Source organism: Tupaia chinensis, unplaced genomic scaffold (assembly GCF_000334495.1).
Source record: "Tupaia chinensis unplaced genomic scaffold, TupChi_1.0 Scaffold000066_1, whole genome shotgun sequence".
NCBI classification, from domain to species: domain Eukaryota; kingdom Metazoa; phylum Chordata; class Mammalia; order Scandentia; family Tupaiidae; genus Tupaia; species Tupaia belangeri.
Window position 1 is genome coordinate 108879 of NW_006159525.1, and position 15992 is coordinate 124870.

The 15992-nt window shown below is 59.8% G+C and overlaps 1 protein-coding gene across 3 annotated transcripts in view; it reads right to left on the bottom strand.

Annotated features, from left to right (window-relative positions):
• Positions 1-15992, bottom strand: part of PHACTR3 (phosphatase and actin regulator 3) — a 178791-nt gene that overhangs the window by 43075 nt on the left and 119724 nt on the right. For all 3 annotated transcript variants that reach the window (XM_006141851.3, XM_006141852.3, XM_006141850.3), the window contains exons 5-7: positions 12736-12954; positions 10918-11092; positions 10102-10349 (exon numbers count right to left, since the gene is read on the bottom strand). In XM_006141851.3, coding sequence (XP_006141913.1) covers positions 10102-10349; positions 10918-11092; positions 12736-12954 — 642 coding nt within the window. The remainder of the gene's footprint in view (positions 1-10101; positions 10350-10917; positions 11093-12735; positions 12955-15992) is intronic.

Genomic DNA, 15992 nt, shown 5'->3' on the forward strand with positions numbered 1-15992 from the left:
GGTCTTTCTTTTTTTTTAGAGGTTTTTGCTATAGGGCACGTGCGCTTGCCAGACAGAGAGAGAAAGACAGAGAGACAGAAAGCAAGAAATCACCCCCAGGGGGGATGGCCACGCCGCAATCCCTTCTCCTCCATTCTCCTCTCGGGATCTTGGGCATGCACGCACACGTGCCCGGTGTGAGTTTAAGCCACCAGGTCCAGGACACGAACCGCGGTCGACTACGTGGGAGTCCAGTGACATAGCCATTACGCTAACTGCTGGTCCTGGGGAATGGTCTTTATTCATAAACAACATGACCATTTACGCAGAAAATCCAGTGGAATCCATAAAAATACCCTAGAACTTCCGAGTGAGTTAAGTGAGATTGAAAGACACATTGCCAACGTATGAGACCCTGGTACCTGCATGCCAGCGACAAATAATCATGAGCCGGAATGAAATCACGAAGTAGTCTACAAATAAGAACTCCTGAGACGGAAGCCTAGCCAAAGGAGTCGAATACGTGTGCGCTGAAAACTACCAAAGAGTGAAGAAAGTGTTAAACGGCCGAAATAAGTGGAGGGATTCGTCATGTTAACAGGGGAGAACGGCGCAATGTTATGAAAATCTAGTCGTCCTTAGGTTGACCTATAGATTCAACATGCATCCAATGGAAATTCCAGTAGCTGCGCGCGTGTGTGTGTGTGTGTGTGCGTGTGTGTGCATGTGCGTGTGTGTAGAAGTCGATAAACTGATTCTCCAGCCACTGTGTCCATGCTGTTAACGCAGAGTAAGTAAACAGAGCAGTGGAACAGAATAGGAAGCCTGGGCCCCGAGCCGCAGCTAATGTTTGAAACACGCACAAGAGTGTCTCGGTGGAGAAGGTATACTGGTGTTTTCAACGAACGGTGCTGGACAGTTGGACACGCACATGCAAAACAAGAATAAAAGAGCTTCGATCCATATCTTAGAGCATCTGCAATAATTAAATAAAAGTGAATCATGACAGATACGAAACATAGAGATGAAACCTCTAAAGAAAACACAAGAGAAAACCTTTGTGACTTGGGGTTTGGCAAAGATTTCTTAGATGCAAAACTAAATGTGAGCCCTAATAGAACAAGTCAATGAAGGACTTCATAAAGTGAACAACTTCCGCTTCCCCAAAGACACAGTGAAAATGACCCCGTGCCCTGCACCGGTGTTACATGCTGGTAAGATGCGGCTGCTCATTGGCTGAGGCCCATGGGGGACCTGGGTTGGATTCCCAGCTCCCCTCATAGGCAGATACAATGGTACACACCTGAAGCCCAGCTACTTGGGAGGCGGAGGCAGAAGGGTGACAACACAGTGAGACTCTGTCTTAAAATGAATACAAACGGGCCAGCAAGTGGCATGGTGGCTAAGGCACTGGACTCCCACACGGCTGACAGGTGTGAGTTCCAGATCTGGTGAACCTCTCTCAAATAAATAAATAAATAAATAAATAAATAAATAAATAAAATTAAATAAGTTTCTTTCTTTTTTTTTTTAATACGAAGAAACCAGCCCACAGACTGAGAATACAAAACATGTATCTGATAAAGAACTTGTATCTAAAATTGATAAAGATTCTCAAAATGCAATATAAAGAAAACAAAGTTTTTTAATAGTCAAATGTTTCCATAGGCATTTCCCCATCGAGGATGTGGTGATAAGCAGGCATGCGCAACGTCATCAACTGTCAGGAAAGCGCAAATCAAGACCGCAAGCAGCCCCTGGTAGCCTGCTCTCATGTTAGGAATGGCTAAAATGTACAGGCTGGCCATATCAAGTGCTGCAGGGAACCCAGAACCAATGCATTGCTGGGGAGAGTGAAACATGGCAGGGCCAGGGCCAGCAGATGGCACAGCGGTTAAATCGCTGGACTCCCACCTGGCCAACTATGGTTCAAATCCCAAACCTGGGTGCTTCAAGCTCATGCCAGGTGTGTGTACATGTGTGCCCAACATCCCAGGAAAACAGAGGAGAAGGGACTGTGAAGTGGCCATTCCCCCGGGGGTGATTTCTCTCTTTCTGTTTCTGTCTCTCTGGTGAGTACACGTGCCTTATTGCAAAAATCTCTACCAAAAAAAAAACACAAACAAAAACAAAAAACCCCGGCAGGATGGGACCAGCGCTTAGCGTAATGGCTGTGTCGCTGGACTCCCACGTAGTCGACTGCGGTTGGAGTCCCGGACCCGGTGGCTTAAACTCACGCCAGGCACGTATGCGTGCGTGCCCAAGATCCTGAGAGGAGAATGGAGGAGAAGGGATTTCGGTGTGGCCACCCCTCCGGGGGGTGATTTCTCACTTTCTGTCTCTCTGTCTCTCTCTGTCTGTCTGGCGAGCACACGTGCCCTATAGCAAAAACCTCTCAAAAAAAAAAAAAAAAAACCGTTAGGACCACTTTGGAAAACATGTCTTCAGTTCCTTAGAAAGATAAAGCACCGAACGCTACGGCCTGGCCCCTCTCCTTGTAGGTGTTTGTCTAATGTAAGTGGAAGGACCTGTCTCCACAGAGGCTCGCACACGTGCTGGTCGCAGGGTCACCTGTAACAGATAAAGACGACCTAGCTGTCGTTCCATGAAGACCGCATGGCCACACATGGCACTATGAGCCATCCAGAGCAGAGAGGGGGGCTTGGCTCTGAAAGTGGTCATTGGAGTGAAGCTCCCCACTCCTAGTCCTGTGTGGAGGCGGATGGAAGGGAGGCGGGAGAGGAGGTGGGTCTCACAGCAGCCCTCTCCCTGACACCCGATTTCCAACAGGGAAAAGTCCAATGGCTACCCCTGGGCTTGTACCTGCATAAAACACTCCCAGGACAGTTGAGACCAGTAACGCTGGGCTCCTCAGGGAAGGGTCCTGGTGGCTGGGAGACTGAAGTGGGAGAGACTCCTCCTCCCTTTCAGTCTGTATTGTGTGCGTACATTGCCTGTTTACAAAAATAACCAGAAATAAAATCAGTAAGAAAGCCTTGCACACTCCTCCAGAACGACCTTCTAGCCTCCCTGCCTCCAGGAAATGCTCCCGAGGCCAGGGCTTCCACGAGGACAAGGCTGTCAGGTAACTCACTTCCCAAAGGGAGCTGTGCTCAGAGCCACCCTTGAGCCTCCTGGGGTGCTCCAACCATCAGAATTAGAAGGGGACCAGCTTCCAGGCTTCTGCGAGTGTGCACCTGGCTGGGGACCCACGGCTCTGGACCTGGGACTCACAGGGTGCAGCTGGGGACCCGCAGCTCTGGACCTGGGACTCACAGGGTGCAGCTGGGGACCCGCGGCTTTGAACCTAGGACTCGGTGCAGCTGGGGCTTGTCCCTTAGTCCTGAAATCAACTCGTTGAGGGCCTGCCCCTCCCCCATGGGCACCTGCAGGCCGAGCCACCGCCAACATGGCCGAGCCCCGGCCAACACGGCCGAGCTCAGGGCACCAAGCACACTCACAAAGGAATGACGGTTACCTAGGGGCTGCAGAGCCAGAGACAGGGTACAAAATGGCACTCTCTTCCCCCTGCTCTGCCTTGGTTCCTCCACTGCAGAAAAGGGACAGTGACAGGCCCCACTTCACCAGGTTGACATGGCATTAGGGGACAGGATGCAGGAGAAGTGCTCATCACAGTGCCCGTGTGAAGAGCTGAATGAAGAAAAGGAGGGAGAAGGGAAGCGGCAGCCCTGCGGCTGCTGAGGTGACCCCTGGGCTGCCTGGTGCCCACACTGACTCCTTCCTGCTCATGAGAACTACCCAGAGCCCAACAGGCCACTGCCCCCTGCCCACCAGGCTGTCCAGGGACCGGGGTCTCCTGAGCACACTGCACCTCAGGGAGCACCTGCAGTGCCCCCTGGCGTGCGCGGGGGCAATGGCTGGGTGTCCACATGTTCTGCACTCCAGAGCCCCAGCCTCTGGACAAGGCGGAGGCTGCCTGGCCCTGTGGCTGGCCCTGGGACACTGCGGGGGAGCACACACCGGGCAGGCACGCTTCACTCACTGATGGATGCAACCACCGCAGGCCTTTCGGTCCACACGGCCTCGCGTCTAAAACAGACTTCAAACACATTTTTGAGCTTGACCTTTTCAGAGTTGGCCCCGGGCGAGGATTCTGGGGCCTGCAGGAGGGTGGCCTGTCCTTATACTGCAGCTGCTCCCCACACAGCATTACTAAGCTTGTGGCTGAGCCCCTGTGGCACCGCGGGGCTAGTGTGAGCCCCGGCCAGGCACTGAACAGGCAGGACCCTTCACTGGCTGCGTCTCGTTAGTCCCCAGGAAGGCGTCACTGTCACCTAGGAGACCCAGCCATGCAGTCAGGGCCTAAGGTTGGCCACAGAGGGCTGCACGATCCGAGGTGGCCTCAGGGTGGCTCTGCCTGGTCGGGGCCAGGTGACTCCCAGCAGGTGCCACCCAAAGGCCTTCTGGGGCTTTCCTCCCAGTTAATAAAGCCTCCCAGCAGCTTGGCCTGCCTTGCAGGCCCTGAGTAACTGATTCTCCTCGTCTTTGCTCCTTGCTCCGTGCACAAGCAAAACCGTGTCTGATCACCGCAAGGCATAGACGGCACATCCGGACTGCTTAGCTTTAGGGACGCAACACGCTTGTTCACAGCAATAACACGGGTTGGCCGTGGACCATCGGCCGGGCTAGTAGCAAAATCATTTGCCCCTGGGAGGCAGGTGCCCCGCCCTGTGCGGCTCCACCCCACTTCAATGACAGGGCAGACTCCTTAGCTCCTGACAGTGAGTCCTAGAGTAACGCCTGCTCAGAGTGAGAGACGGGCTGCATTCCGGCAGACTGCCCCTTTCCATCCCATAGCTTTTCATTGCCCCAGGTTACAGGTGGCACAGCTGAGGCATACAACGTGACTGGCCTAAGTCCACGGTCACAGAGCTAGAAAGGGTTGTGTCAGGACAGGCGGGGTGGCTGCTCCCCACAGAAAGTCTCTGTGCAGGAAGCCCAGGAAGGAAGGTGCCTCTGGGCACAGAGCCCCCAGTGCCACAGACGGTGTCGCCCCAAACACACGGGCTGAAGCCTGACCTCATTGGCACCAGGAGGTGGTGCCTGGGAGGCGGCAAGTCATGAGGGCAGAGTGCCATGGGTGGGAGAGTGCCTTGAAAGAAGGACCCCAGACAACGCCGTGGTCCCTTCTGCCACGTGCAGAGGCGGTGACGACCCAGGAAGCAGATCTCCCCGGAGCACCGTCTCTGGGGCGCCCTGACCCTGGACGTCCTGTGTCCAGAAGGTCTGCTGTCGGCAGCCTCCTACGGTGCTTGTTATGGGGACACTGTGGGGGAGGCGGGGCTGCTCCTGCTGACAAGTGCCCACCCACCTGGCCGCACACCTGGCTGCACACCTGGGCAGGGAGGGTGGGCACTGGGGCCGGGCAGGGGCCCTGGTAAATTTGCTTTCCCCTGTGAGCACTCTGGCCCCGCAGTCCAGTTTCCTGCAGAAGCCCCTCGCCCCTCGTGGCCTCCCTCCTCACCTGCCTCCCTTGCTCACAGGCCTGGGGGGATCCAGACAGACAAGGGTGGGCCCTGCTCTGTGGCTCAGGAGGGGAGACAAGGCCATGTGCCAACATCGTTTTCCTGACAGATTAAAAATCTTAAATCTTGGGCAGCAGCAACCTAAGAGCCATTCTGTGTAAAACCCACTGCAAGGTTAGCGCGTCCCGGAGCCTCTGTGCTTGGCACTGCCCACACGCCTGTGTGTGCAAGCACGTGTGTGCACAGGTGCCTGGAGGTGGGTGTGTAGCTCTGGCACCCAGTGGCATGGACACGCGGTCTGTAACCCAGCTGTGGGCACTGACCGAGACACCCCGGTCCATGCCTGCCCGGGGACAGCTGTAGACCGGGGCCATGGCAAACACCGCCGCCCCTCGCCCAAGGGCATGGCCAAGCCGGGTGGCACCGGCAGCCACGGACAGTGTGGGGGCCTCCTCCTACTGCGTTCTGCACGAGCACAGGGGAGGCAAGTTCACAGGTCGGACTCCACAAGGCTCACACCGTGGGCGGTGAGGCAGGCTCCCTCGCTCCCTGGATATCTCTCCTCACCTCCTTCCATCACGACTGACAGCAGCTCACCAAACGGCGGAAAACGTCACTGCAGAGGGGAGACGCTGCAGCCCTGACACCTCACCTCCGCCTGGCAGGAGACTGGGCTGCCCGCGGCCCCCGAAGCAAGGCTACCCTGGAGGGGGCCGCCAGTTCCAGAAATTAAACCTCCACGCAGGTGCAGGACGACCCCAACGGGCAGAGGATTCGGGCTCACAGAACGTTCACCAACAAGCGCGTGTGTGGGGCGTTGACGTGGACAAAGCAAGCCCCAGCAAGGCCCCATCGATAGCACGGTGTGTGTGCACGTGTGTGCACACGTCTGTCATGTGTCTCTGCGTGCGTGACAGGACGGGGTGGAGCCTCCACCACCGTGCTACCTGCTGGTCCCCAGGGGAGGTTCTAAACACAGTCAGGCCACGTGCCTCTCCCGGGGCCGAGAACTCTGGGAGCCTGGCTGTGTGTGAGGAGTGGCCCCAGCCCCGTGGCTAGGTCCGAGGGGGGAGGGGAGCCAGGGAGGCAGGGTGGGCCGGGTGGGTCCACAGGCTGAGCAACGATGGTGCTTAACCCTCGGGAAGCCAGGAAGGGACTGGAGCAAGGAGTGACGTTACCCACTCACATTCGACCCTGGGCCTGTGGTGTCCAGGCTAGAAAAGGGCCAGTGGGCAGGAAGCCCCTCAAGGGGCCATGTCCAGGTAGAGGATGCCGGGGCTGCAGGAGGCCCGTGGCTGGCCCTGAGTCCACTGCAAGGAAGACCCAGAGCAGGAAGAGGGTTGGTGGCTCTGGGCCACAAGATGTCTAGCGGAGGGTAACGGTCTCTGGGGACACAGAGCAAGAGCTCAGATGTGACTCAGGCCTGTGAGGCCTATGAGCCCCCAGGCGGGCATCGGGGTCAGGAGGGAGACCTCAGAGCTGGAGGGAGAGCTGGCCCCCATGGCTGCGGGCGGCGTGGGGCGCCGTTCACCCAACCGAGGTGTCTGGACGGGGGGAAGACAGGGTCCCGCAGCACAGAGGCACTGCCTTCAAGGACCGCTGACAGACAGCGGCAATGGTCCAACAACTGACGGCAGTCAGACAGCCACGTTTACTGCGAAACAGGGAAGCCGCGCTGAGGGGCTGGACCAACGGGGACGTGGAAACGGGCAGAGAGGCAGCTGTCCAGGAGACCGAGGTCTCCCGCCCACAGCACGCCCTGTCTGAGGCAGCGGGCTGGCCCCACACAGAGCCCCAGGGACAGGGCTGGGGTGGACAGAGAAGGCCCGACTCTGGCCCAGTGAGAGGAAGACTGAGTTCCACATCGGGTGTGGCTGTGGGGCAGTGTGGCCCTGTCATACATGGCCACGTCCACGCTCATGTCCCCGAGGCATGTGATGTGACCTTCTTCTGAAAAAGGATCTTGGCCGATGTAATTAAGTCAGGGATCTTGAGATGAGAGGTCATCCAGGATTATCGGAGGGGCCTAAATCCAGTGACTTGTGTCCTTATAAGAAAGGGAAGGACAGAGGGGGACGAGGAGGCAATGTGACCATGGAGGCAGGGATGGCGTGGACGCTGGAGCCGTGGGCAGCTGGAGGAGGCAGGAGGCCATGCCCCGGGGCTTTCGGGGGAGCGTGGCCCTGCCACAGGCTGATTGTGGATTTCTGGTCACCAACCTGGCGGTCGCTTATTACAGTGGCCACAGGAAGTAACACAGAGGCCAGGACAGAACAGCCTGGTTAAGGAGGAGGTGTCCCCCCTGCCGGGAGGAGGACTAGGCACAGGGGACTGGGGAGCCAGGGACCCGGCGAGTTGCGCTTCCACGGCGTCCGAGGCAGACTCTACTCTTACCGTGCCGATTCTTGGATCAAGCGCTTAGAGGCCAGATCAGGGCTAGGCCCGAGGGCCCAGTACGTGAAGTGCAATGCTTGTCCCGTCCCACATGTAATTATGGTAATTACACGAGACCGTGGGGCCGGGAGCTGGAAACCTCGTCTAGACAGCCTCTCTGGCCTGGATGAAAACCACAATGGGGAGCCGTTCCTGGCGCGGAGGCCTCCTTGCACCCCAGCACTGACTGGATAGTGACTGCCCTCTGGGCTGACCCTACGCCAGGCCTGCAGCAGGGGCTGTAATGAATTCATCCCGAACCCTCAGAGAGGGCCTGGCATAAAAGGAGGGGTCAGAGCTCTGGAGCCAGCAGCCTGGGCTCAAAGCCCAGCCTGGCACCGAGCAGTGTGGGCTCGTCACGGAACTTCTGTGCCTCACTTTCCCCATCTGCAAAATAAGGATGTTAATGGCACCACCACCTCACGGGGCTGTTGGGAGGATAACTGTGTCTTGTATAATCTGAGACCAGCACTCGGTGCACAAGAAACACCCCCAAAGCGGTGGCTCCTGTCCTTATCCGTGTCCAGGAGAGAAGAGCTCCTCCTCCACCTCACTAAGGCGAGAACAGTGCGCAGCACGGGAGAGGCACTCACCGGGTCACACCGCACACGAGGGGCACAGTCCGGGCCCACGGTCCTCAGCCAGGAGAGCCCGCCCCTGGGGCACATGTGCTGTCTGGAGGCGCCAGGGTCTGTGAGCCCTGGGAGTGTCCAGGCCAGGAGTGCTGCGAAATATCCCACAGTGGCCAAGGCGGCCCCAACAGTGTCACCTGGCCCCAAACGTCACCAGTGCCATGTTGAGGGACCCTGCTCTAAGCCATGGCCCTGATGGCACTAGCTGTTCTAGGTGTGACCCAGGTGACCTGTCCTGCATGAGTCTGGGGGCGGGGTTTTAGGGAATGGGCTCCAGGGCCGGTGCGTCTGTGAAGCTGCACCGGCTCCAGCCTCACAGAGACGCTGGGTCCCTTGGCCCACGGCCAGCTCAGAGTTTCTGCCACACCCACAAGTCAGAGCTGGCGCGGTCAGCCACTTCTAAACACATGGGGTGCCAGGGCCCCATAAGCTTTGTGGTGCAAGTGCTCAGAAATGCTTCCGAGGCCACAAGGTGATGAGAAGGTGGTCATGGAGCCCTGGGCTCCCGTCCATGCACCCAGACCTGCCTCAGCATCAGGCTGGCTGATTCTCCACTGGACACCCCAGGAAGAACCGTCGCTACCATCAGGCCCCAGGCACCCCTCAGCCCTGCCCACACCCACGGCGGCCACCATGAGACGCCTCCCTGCTCGAGACCTCCCTCCTGAGAGTCACGGAAAGCCAGTCCACCTCCACTGGTGCAAAGTGTGCTCCGAGTTTCCAGCCTCTGGCCTCCCACCTTCCTCACCTGCATCTCAGGGTGGCCAGTCCTCAGGGTAGGACGGAGCAAGCGGGCTGACCCAGAGGAGACGTGGAGAGGACGCGGGCAGCTGACCCCCGACAAGCACACGCACCTGCCCATCAGGACCTTCGTGAGCTGATCATTTGGAATGAAGCAAGCAATTCTCTCCCTCCCTCTTGCGGCTCATCGCACTTCTCTTTTATTTTTTTTTTTTTTGGAGAGATTTTTGCTATAGGGCGCGTGCGCTCGCCAGACAGACAGAGAGAGACATAGAGACAGAAAGCGAGAAATCACCCCCCAGGGGGGATGGTCACGCCGCAATCCCTTCTCCTCCATTCTCCTCTCCTCTCGGGATCTTGGCACGCACACACACGCGCCCGGCATGAGTTTTAAGCCACCGGGTCCAGGACACGAACCGCGGTTGACTACGTGGGAGTCCAGCGACATAGCCATTACGCTAACTGCTGGTTTCCGCACTTCTCTTAATTAGAAGTTTTGCTGTAATCCCCAAACGCTGGGCACCTTTACCCCGCCCACATGCGCTGCGCCACACCATTCTCAGGTCATCTGTGGCACCATTTTTATGGTTTTTCAAATACACATGGAAAGTAATTGCAACTCAGAGCAGAGCATGTCACTTGGGAGGCTCCTACACTCGGGGCCCTGTGCACCTGGCCCGCTCGGAGCTCGTCTCCCCGTTTCTCCCCAGGTGCACCCCCCCCACTCCCCCAGGCTGGCAGCAGAGGGCATAGCTCCAGCTCCAGCGCTGCGCCCCCTGTGACAGCAGGCCCCTGGAGCAGACGCCACGCTCCCCACCACCCGTCCTCACCGGAGATGACAGACTCGTTGAGTGCCTCCTCGTCTTGGTACAGGAGCAGGTCGTCCTGCAACTCGGAGTTCAGGATCAGGTTCTCTTTGTTCTCCTCGGACTCCTTGGCCACGGCCCGCTTGCTCTCTGTGGCACCGTCTGAGCTCCACGCCTCCTCCTTCCCCTTGCCCCGCTCCAGGCTGGACGTCCTCGACAGCCGGACGTCCGCCCGCTTCTTCGGGGACCCTTTGCTCTCCCTTCCTTGAAAACTAGACCGGAAAGAGCCCAGGCTGTGCGGCTGTCCCCCTCTCCGGGGGCCCACAAAGCCAACCTGCAGGGTCTGGATGGGGTCACCCAGGTACCCCCAACCCAGAGCAGCCAGCACTCAGGTCCAGGCGTCATGAGAACCAGAGGGCACCTCACCCCTGTTCTGCCACCCTGGGACGTGGCCTCCATGGCTCACTTCCCTTCACGGTCCATGACCACACGTGACCCTTCGTGGGCTGTGACACACGTGATCAGAACAGAAGTGCAGGAAATCCCTGCATTTCCGGGCCAAGCAGAATGCTGCCCTCCTGTGAGCTGCTGCCCACCTGGCTCCGGAGGGGCCCGTGCAAGGTGCTCCGTGGCCGGGTTCCCACAGGGCACGCCCCCTGCCCTCCCTCCTGGGATGCGAGGACCAAGGCCAGTCACATTGCCAAGCCCCACACAACATGGAAACGGGGCTCCTGGCCCAACACACAGTCAGAATTTTGAGGTGGTCACAGCTGAGCACAAAGCCCAGCTCTGGTGGCTGCACAGGGGCACGTCCGTGAGCAGTCCAGGGCGGGGCCTCACCTGTCCTGGCGGTGCTTTGTGGCCAGTGCCCTGTGCAGCTCCTCGATGACACGGCTTGGGGGCAGTGGCCGGTGGACGGTGGTGAGATGCGGAGACCCCGTGGGCGTGGAAAGCTGCCCCCGGAGGGGAGGGGAGGGACTCTTCATGCTGGAGCCTTGGAAGAACGTAGCTTGGCCTGGGCACGGGGAACAATAATGCGTGACTCTGGGAGCAGGGACAGGGACCTTGCCGAGGGACAGGGCACAGAGGACACACCCCTGTCAGCCCCCACGCCAGGCATCTCCCGATAGTGCTGAGACTCAGGGGCCCTGCTCCCCGAATGCAGACCAGATGCATTTCTCGCAGCTGCGCTCGCTCCACCCTCGGCCCACCCTGCTGGGGGCTGGGCTCTGTGGGTCGGTGCCAGCGCCTGGTCAGCTCAGTCCAGCCTCCTGCTGCTGCTTTGCTGTCAATGCCACTGCCCAAAGTATTGGACATGCACAGCCTGGAGACATTTCCCAAGTTCTGCACAGTCCTCCGGGCTGGCAACCTTCTGATCCCCTCTCTGCCCTGGTCACCTCTGCCTCCAGCCCTTTTCTGCATCCCAGTCAAGGGGATCTTTCTGGACAGCAAATCCGACTGCATCTCAGTGTCCTCCCAAGGACACAGTGCAAGCTGTGGGATGCCCTAGGCCCCTCGGATGCCCACATGACCTCTGCCTTCATCCTCTCCATATCCTACCTCACTCTCTACACTCCAGCTGGGAAGACCAGCCCCTGAAGGGGTCGAAGGATGCAGTGGCAGGCAGGGGAGGTTCAGAACAGTCACTGTCTGTCTGTTCACGACTCATCTGCCCCTCTAAGCTGCCTGTGCACACAGGCTGTCCGGGGCTGACAGCAAATCCAGAGATGAAGCCGGTTCTCACAGGGCTGCTGTCTGGAGGGTTGTAGGGAGTGATGCAGATCAACCCTACACATAGGGCAGGCTTAGCCCCAGGGAGCAGTGACAAGTGACCACAGCCTGGGTGGCTGAAAGCAGGGTCCCTCTCACAGGCCTGGAGGCGGAAGTCTGAAGTGGGCTGCAGCAGAGCCGGTGTCTCCTTGGCTGGGAGGAGACGCCGCTGCCTCTCCCCAGCCCCGTGACTGTGGTAGCCCTGGTGTACCTCGGCTGGAAGACGGGTCATGCCAGGCCCCGCCCCACCTCAGTGTGCTGTTCTCTGTGCCCCGTCTGTGTCTCCAACCAGGACGTCCTCGTGGACGAACCCTGACCGGTACGAGGGTCTTTAACTCTTCGTGGAGAGCCCCCTTCTCCAGAGATCGGTGGTGTCTCCTGCCACCACAGCAATGGGACAAGAAGTAGCCAAGCTCCAAAGGAGTGTTCCTGCTTCCTGCGACTGCCCGGCAGCGGCCGAAGCTGCAGATACGTATGGCTTCAGAGGCCTCTGCCCAGCTAAGCCCCCTCTGACCACCACCCCAAGTACAGTGTTTACTCCCGGCTCTGCGTGCTGCGTAGGGCTCTCCGGAGAGTGACTCGGGAAAAGAGAGCCTGGGCGGAGGTCAGAACAGACAGGCAGACAGGTGCCGACAGCTGGGAGGCGGTCCCTGGCCTGGACCAGCTGCCTCTGTCTGGGTCTAGAAGGTGGTCCCATTTGCCAGGGAGAGCCTGAGCAGTTTGCTCACAACACCCACAGCTCCCAGCTAAGAGCTATCTCTGCGCGGCCCAGTGCCCACCACAGAAGCAAAGGGGGAGAAACAGCCCACAGCCGTGCCGGTCGGGCCCGGCCAGAGGCACGGACGGCAGCTGGCTGCAGTGCGGAGGGAGGGAAGCACGCACACCCACCTGTGACACTTTTTGTGGCTTTGGAGCTGGCCTTGGGTGGCGGGGTAGGCAGCTGCGGGGGGCTGGGGAGCTGGCCCCAGGGTCTCTCCAGGGGCCTGGGAGCACTCTCCAGGGAGTCAGACCCAGCTAAGGCTTGAGAGAGCTCGTCGGGGGTGGGCAGGAGGCTGCGGGCGTGCTCGGCGTCCACGTCTTCACTCCCGGGTGCAGACTGCATCTTGGCTGGTTCAAAGGCAAAACAGAGTTGAGCAAACACGCTTCCTGGGCAGGGCGGGAGAGAGAGCACAGCGCGGGGCCCGCGGGAGGGAGAGCGGGGTGCAGGCGCTGGACCCCGAGCCGCCGCCTCAGACACCAGGCTGCCTGCACGTCCACCGTCCTGGCCCATCAGAGGTCGAGCGCCAGGGAGGAAGGTCATCCCAGCAGCGTGGTGACTCTGCCCAGCCTCTTTCCCACACAGTAGGGGTACGCCAAAGCTCCCCCCAAGACCCGGGGTCCCCACAACAAGTTTTGGAGTCAGACACGGGCTCATGCCGCCTCCACCCAGGCTGTGATCCCCGAGAAGGCCGGCTCCTCGTGAGTGGCTCCGTCTAATATCAACAAGAAGTGACGAGTGTGCCTGGCATGTCGGAGACCCTCGGCCTGAGCGGCTCTTGTGCCTGCGTCTGGCTGCCGCCAGCCCTGGCCCCAGGCGTGCCAGCCAGAGGAGTCGGGACAGGGAGATGAGAAGGCTCCACTTTGAGGAGGGCCAGTCGGCCGGAGTCCCGCCCCTCTCATTCCGGCTGCCCCTTCAGGCTCCATCCCACTCCCGGCCCCCCTCCGCCCTCCCTTCCCCACGTCCTCCCCGAGCTCAGCTCCACCCGCCACCTCAGCACACTGGGACTCTGCCTGGCGTCCTTTCCAGATGACTCTCCAAGAATCCCTGGTCTGGATGTAGCTGCTGCCCCGGCCCTGTCTTCTCCAAGTGCTGTGGAAGTCCCTTGTCGCAACTGTCTCAGGACTGTCCCCCCAGGACCCCGTGCAAGGGATGCCCTGAACCTTTTCTGTCCTCTCTCACCTCCCCCTTCCCTCACCTCCAGCCTTATAGGGAAACTGAGGCCGTCAGTTCTGACTCTAACTCCATCGTTCTGTCCCCAACACCTTTTCTTCCTTCCCCAGCAAAGAAAGGTGGCCTCTCCCTGGGGACCCGGCACCCCAGCCCTGTGGAAGGCGCACACGCCTCGTCCCGCTTAGTCCCTGCAGGCGCACACGCCTCGTCCCGCTTACCCCTGCAGGCACACACGCCTCGTCCTGCTTAGTCCCTGCAGACGCACACGCCTCGTCCCGCTTAGTCCCTGCAGGCGCACACGCCTCGTCCCTCTTACCCCTGCAGGCCCACACGCCTCGTCCCGCTTAGTCCCTGCAGACGCACACGCCTCGTCCCTCTTACCCCTGCAGGCACACACGCCTCGTCCCTCTTACCCCTGCAGGCACACACGCCTCATCCCTCTTACCCCCTGCAGGTGCACACGCCTCATCCCTCTTACCCCTGCAGGCACACACGCCTCGTCCCGCTTACCCCTGCAGGCGCACACGCCTCGTCCCGCTTAGTCCCTGCAGGCGCACACGCCTCGTCCCGCTTACCCCTGCAGATGCACACGCCTCGTCCCACTTAGTCCCTGCAGGCGCACACGCCTCATCCCTCTTACCCCCTGCAGGCACACACGCCTCGTCCCTCTTACCCCCTGCAGGCACTCATGCCTCATCCATCTTACCCCCTGCAGGCGCACATGCCTCGTCCATCTTAGTTCTTACAATGAGCTGAGGAGGAAGAGCCAGTGCTCTCCCTGCGCCCCAGGGGCCAGCCCAATGGACTCCCCATTTCTCCATCAGAGGTTTCTGTCTGGCGCTGTCCGCGGTGCTGAAAACAGTGTAGCTGTAGACCTTTTCTCACCCTCAGCACTGCCCCAAGATGAGAGCAGCACATTCCTGTCCCCTATGGGCAGACTGTCACCTGCGGGGCATCACCTTCCAGCTCCCTACAAAGCCCCCATGAACTTCCTGAGGTCAGGAAGTGGGAGGCCCAGGTTCGAGTCCTCACAGGCAACATCTGCTGCCCAAGGGTCGGGCTCTCTGCCAGATGACAGCCGTCTGCCGTGAAGTTACGGACCACACAGAGGGCCCGGGCCTGGGGAGGGCAGCTCCCTGGCAGCTGGGGTCCAGGATGTGACAAGGAGAACAAGAGACACACAGCTTCAGGTAAGGGCAGGTCCTCCCCGAGCTCTGCAGCACCTGGAGACCCAGTGCAGCCTGGCTGCCACGCCGTGACGTCAGGTGTCGGCTGTTCCCCATGTAATGACTAGTTCCTCACCAACGACGCCTTTCCAGGGCGTCCTTCCCCTCAATCTCTACCGAGCCAACTCCTGCTCATCCTGCAGGACCCAAGGGCATGTGTGGGCAGGACAAGGTCCTTACTACCAATCAATTCTGCTCTGACAATCCCTCCCCAGGCCCACCACCTGGATGGGGAGCCTGCCTGCAGTCACAGAGGGGGTGGGCGGAGCAGGTACATCGCTCGGAGCTGTGCAAACTGCCAACAGGAACCTCCAGGGCAGACCAAGAGGGCTCAGCTTCTGGGGCCACAGGAGATAGCTGTGCCCGGGGTGCATTAGAATCACGCTCAGGGCACACAGGGACACCAGTGAGGCTGGGACTCTGCCAGGGCCCCAGACTCCTCCGGCATCTCCGAGCCACACAAGGCTGAGAAGCACAGCCCATCCTCAGGGGGGCAGAGGGTGCCTCTTGGCAGGAGCCCGTGGAGGCTGTGGGGGCACTGTGGCTAGGGAGAGCATGAAGTGGGGAGGTCGGCCCTGGTCTGGCAGAAGAAAGCCCCAAAGCAGCCCATCCAGACTGGAAGCAGAGACGCAGCAGGCCTGGGCCCGTGGCCTCCCAGCATCAGGGGAGGCGGAGCTCAGTTCCGGACCGCAGACCGTGGTGGCCGACATGGCTCAGGAGTGACGAGGAGCCAGGCTTCGGCTCTGCAGCGTGGCCTCTGTGAAGGCTGCTATGGGACCACGGTTAGCAGGTCCACGAGGAGGGTGGCACTTCGAAACCCCACAGGCTTTCCTGGGCTCGTGCTTTCCTCTGTGCCACAGCTGGCAAGTCCCCTGGGTCTACTCAATTAAAATAAAAGCTGCCGCCGCTGCACGCCGTGCCGCCTCTGACTGGTCACGCAGCCTGGCAGACGCGGAGGCCTGGCGCAGACCGTCATGTGCGCCACCCTT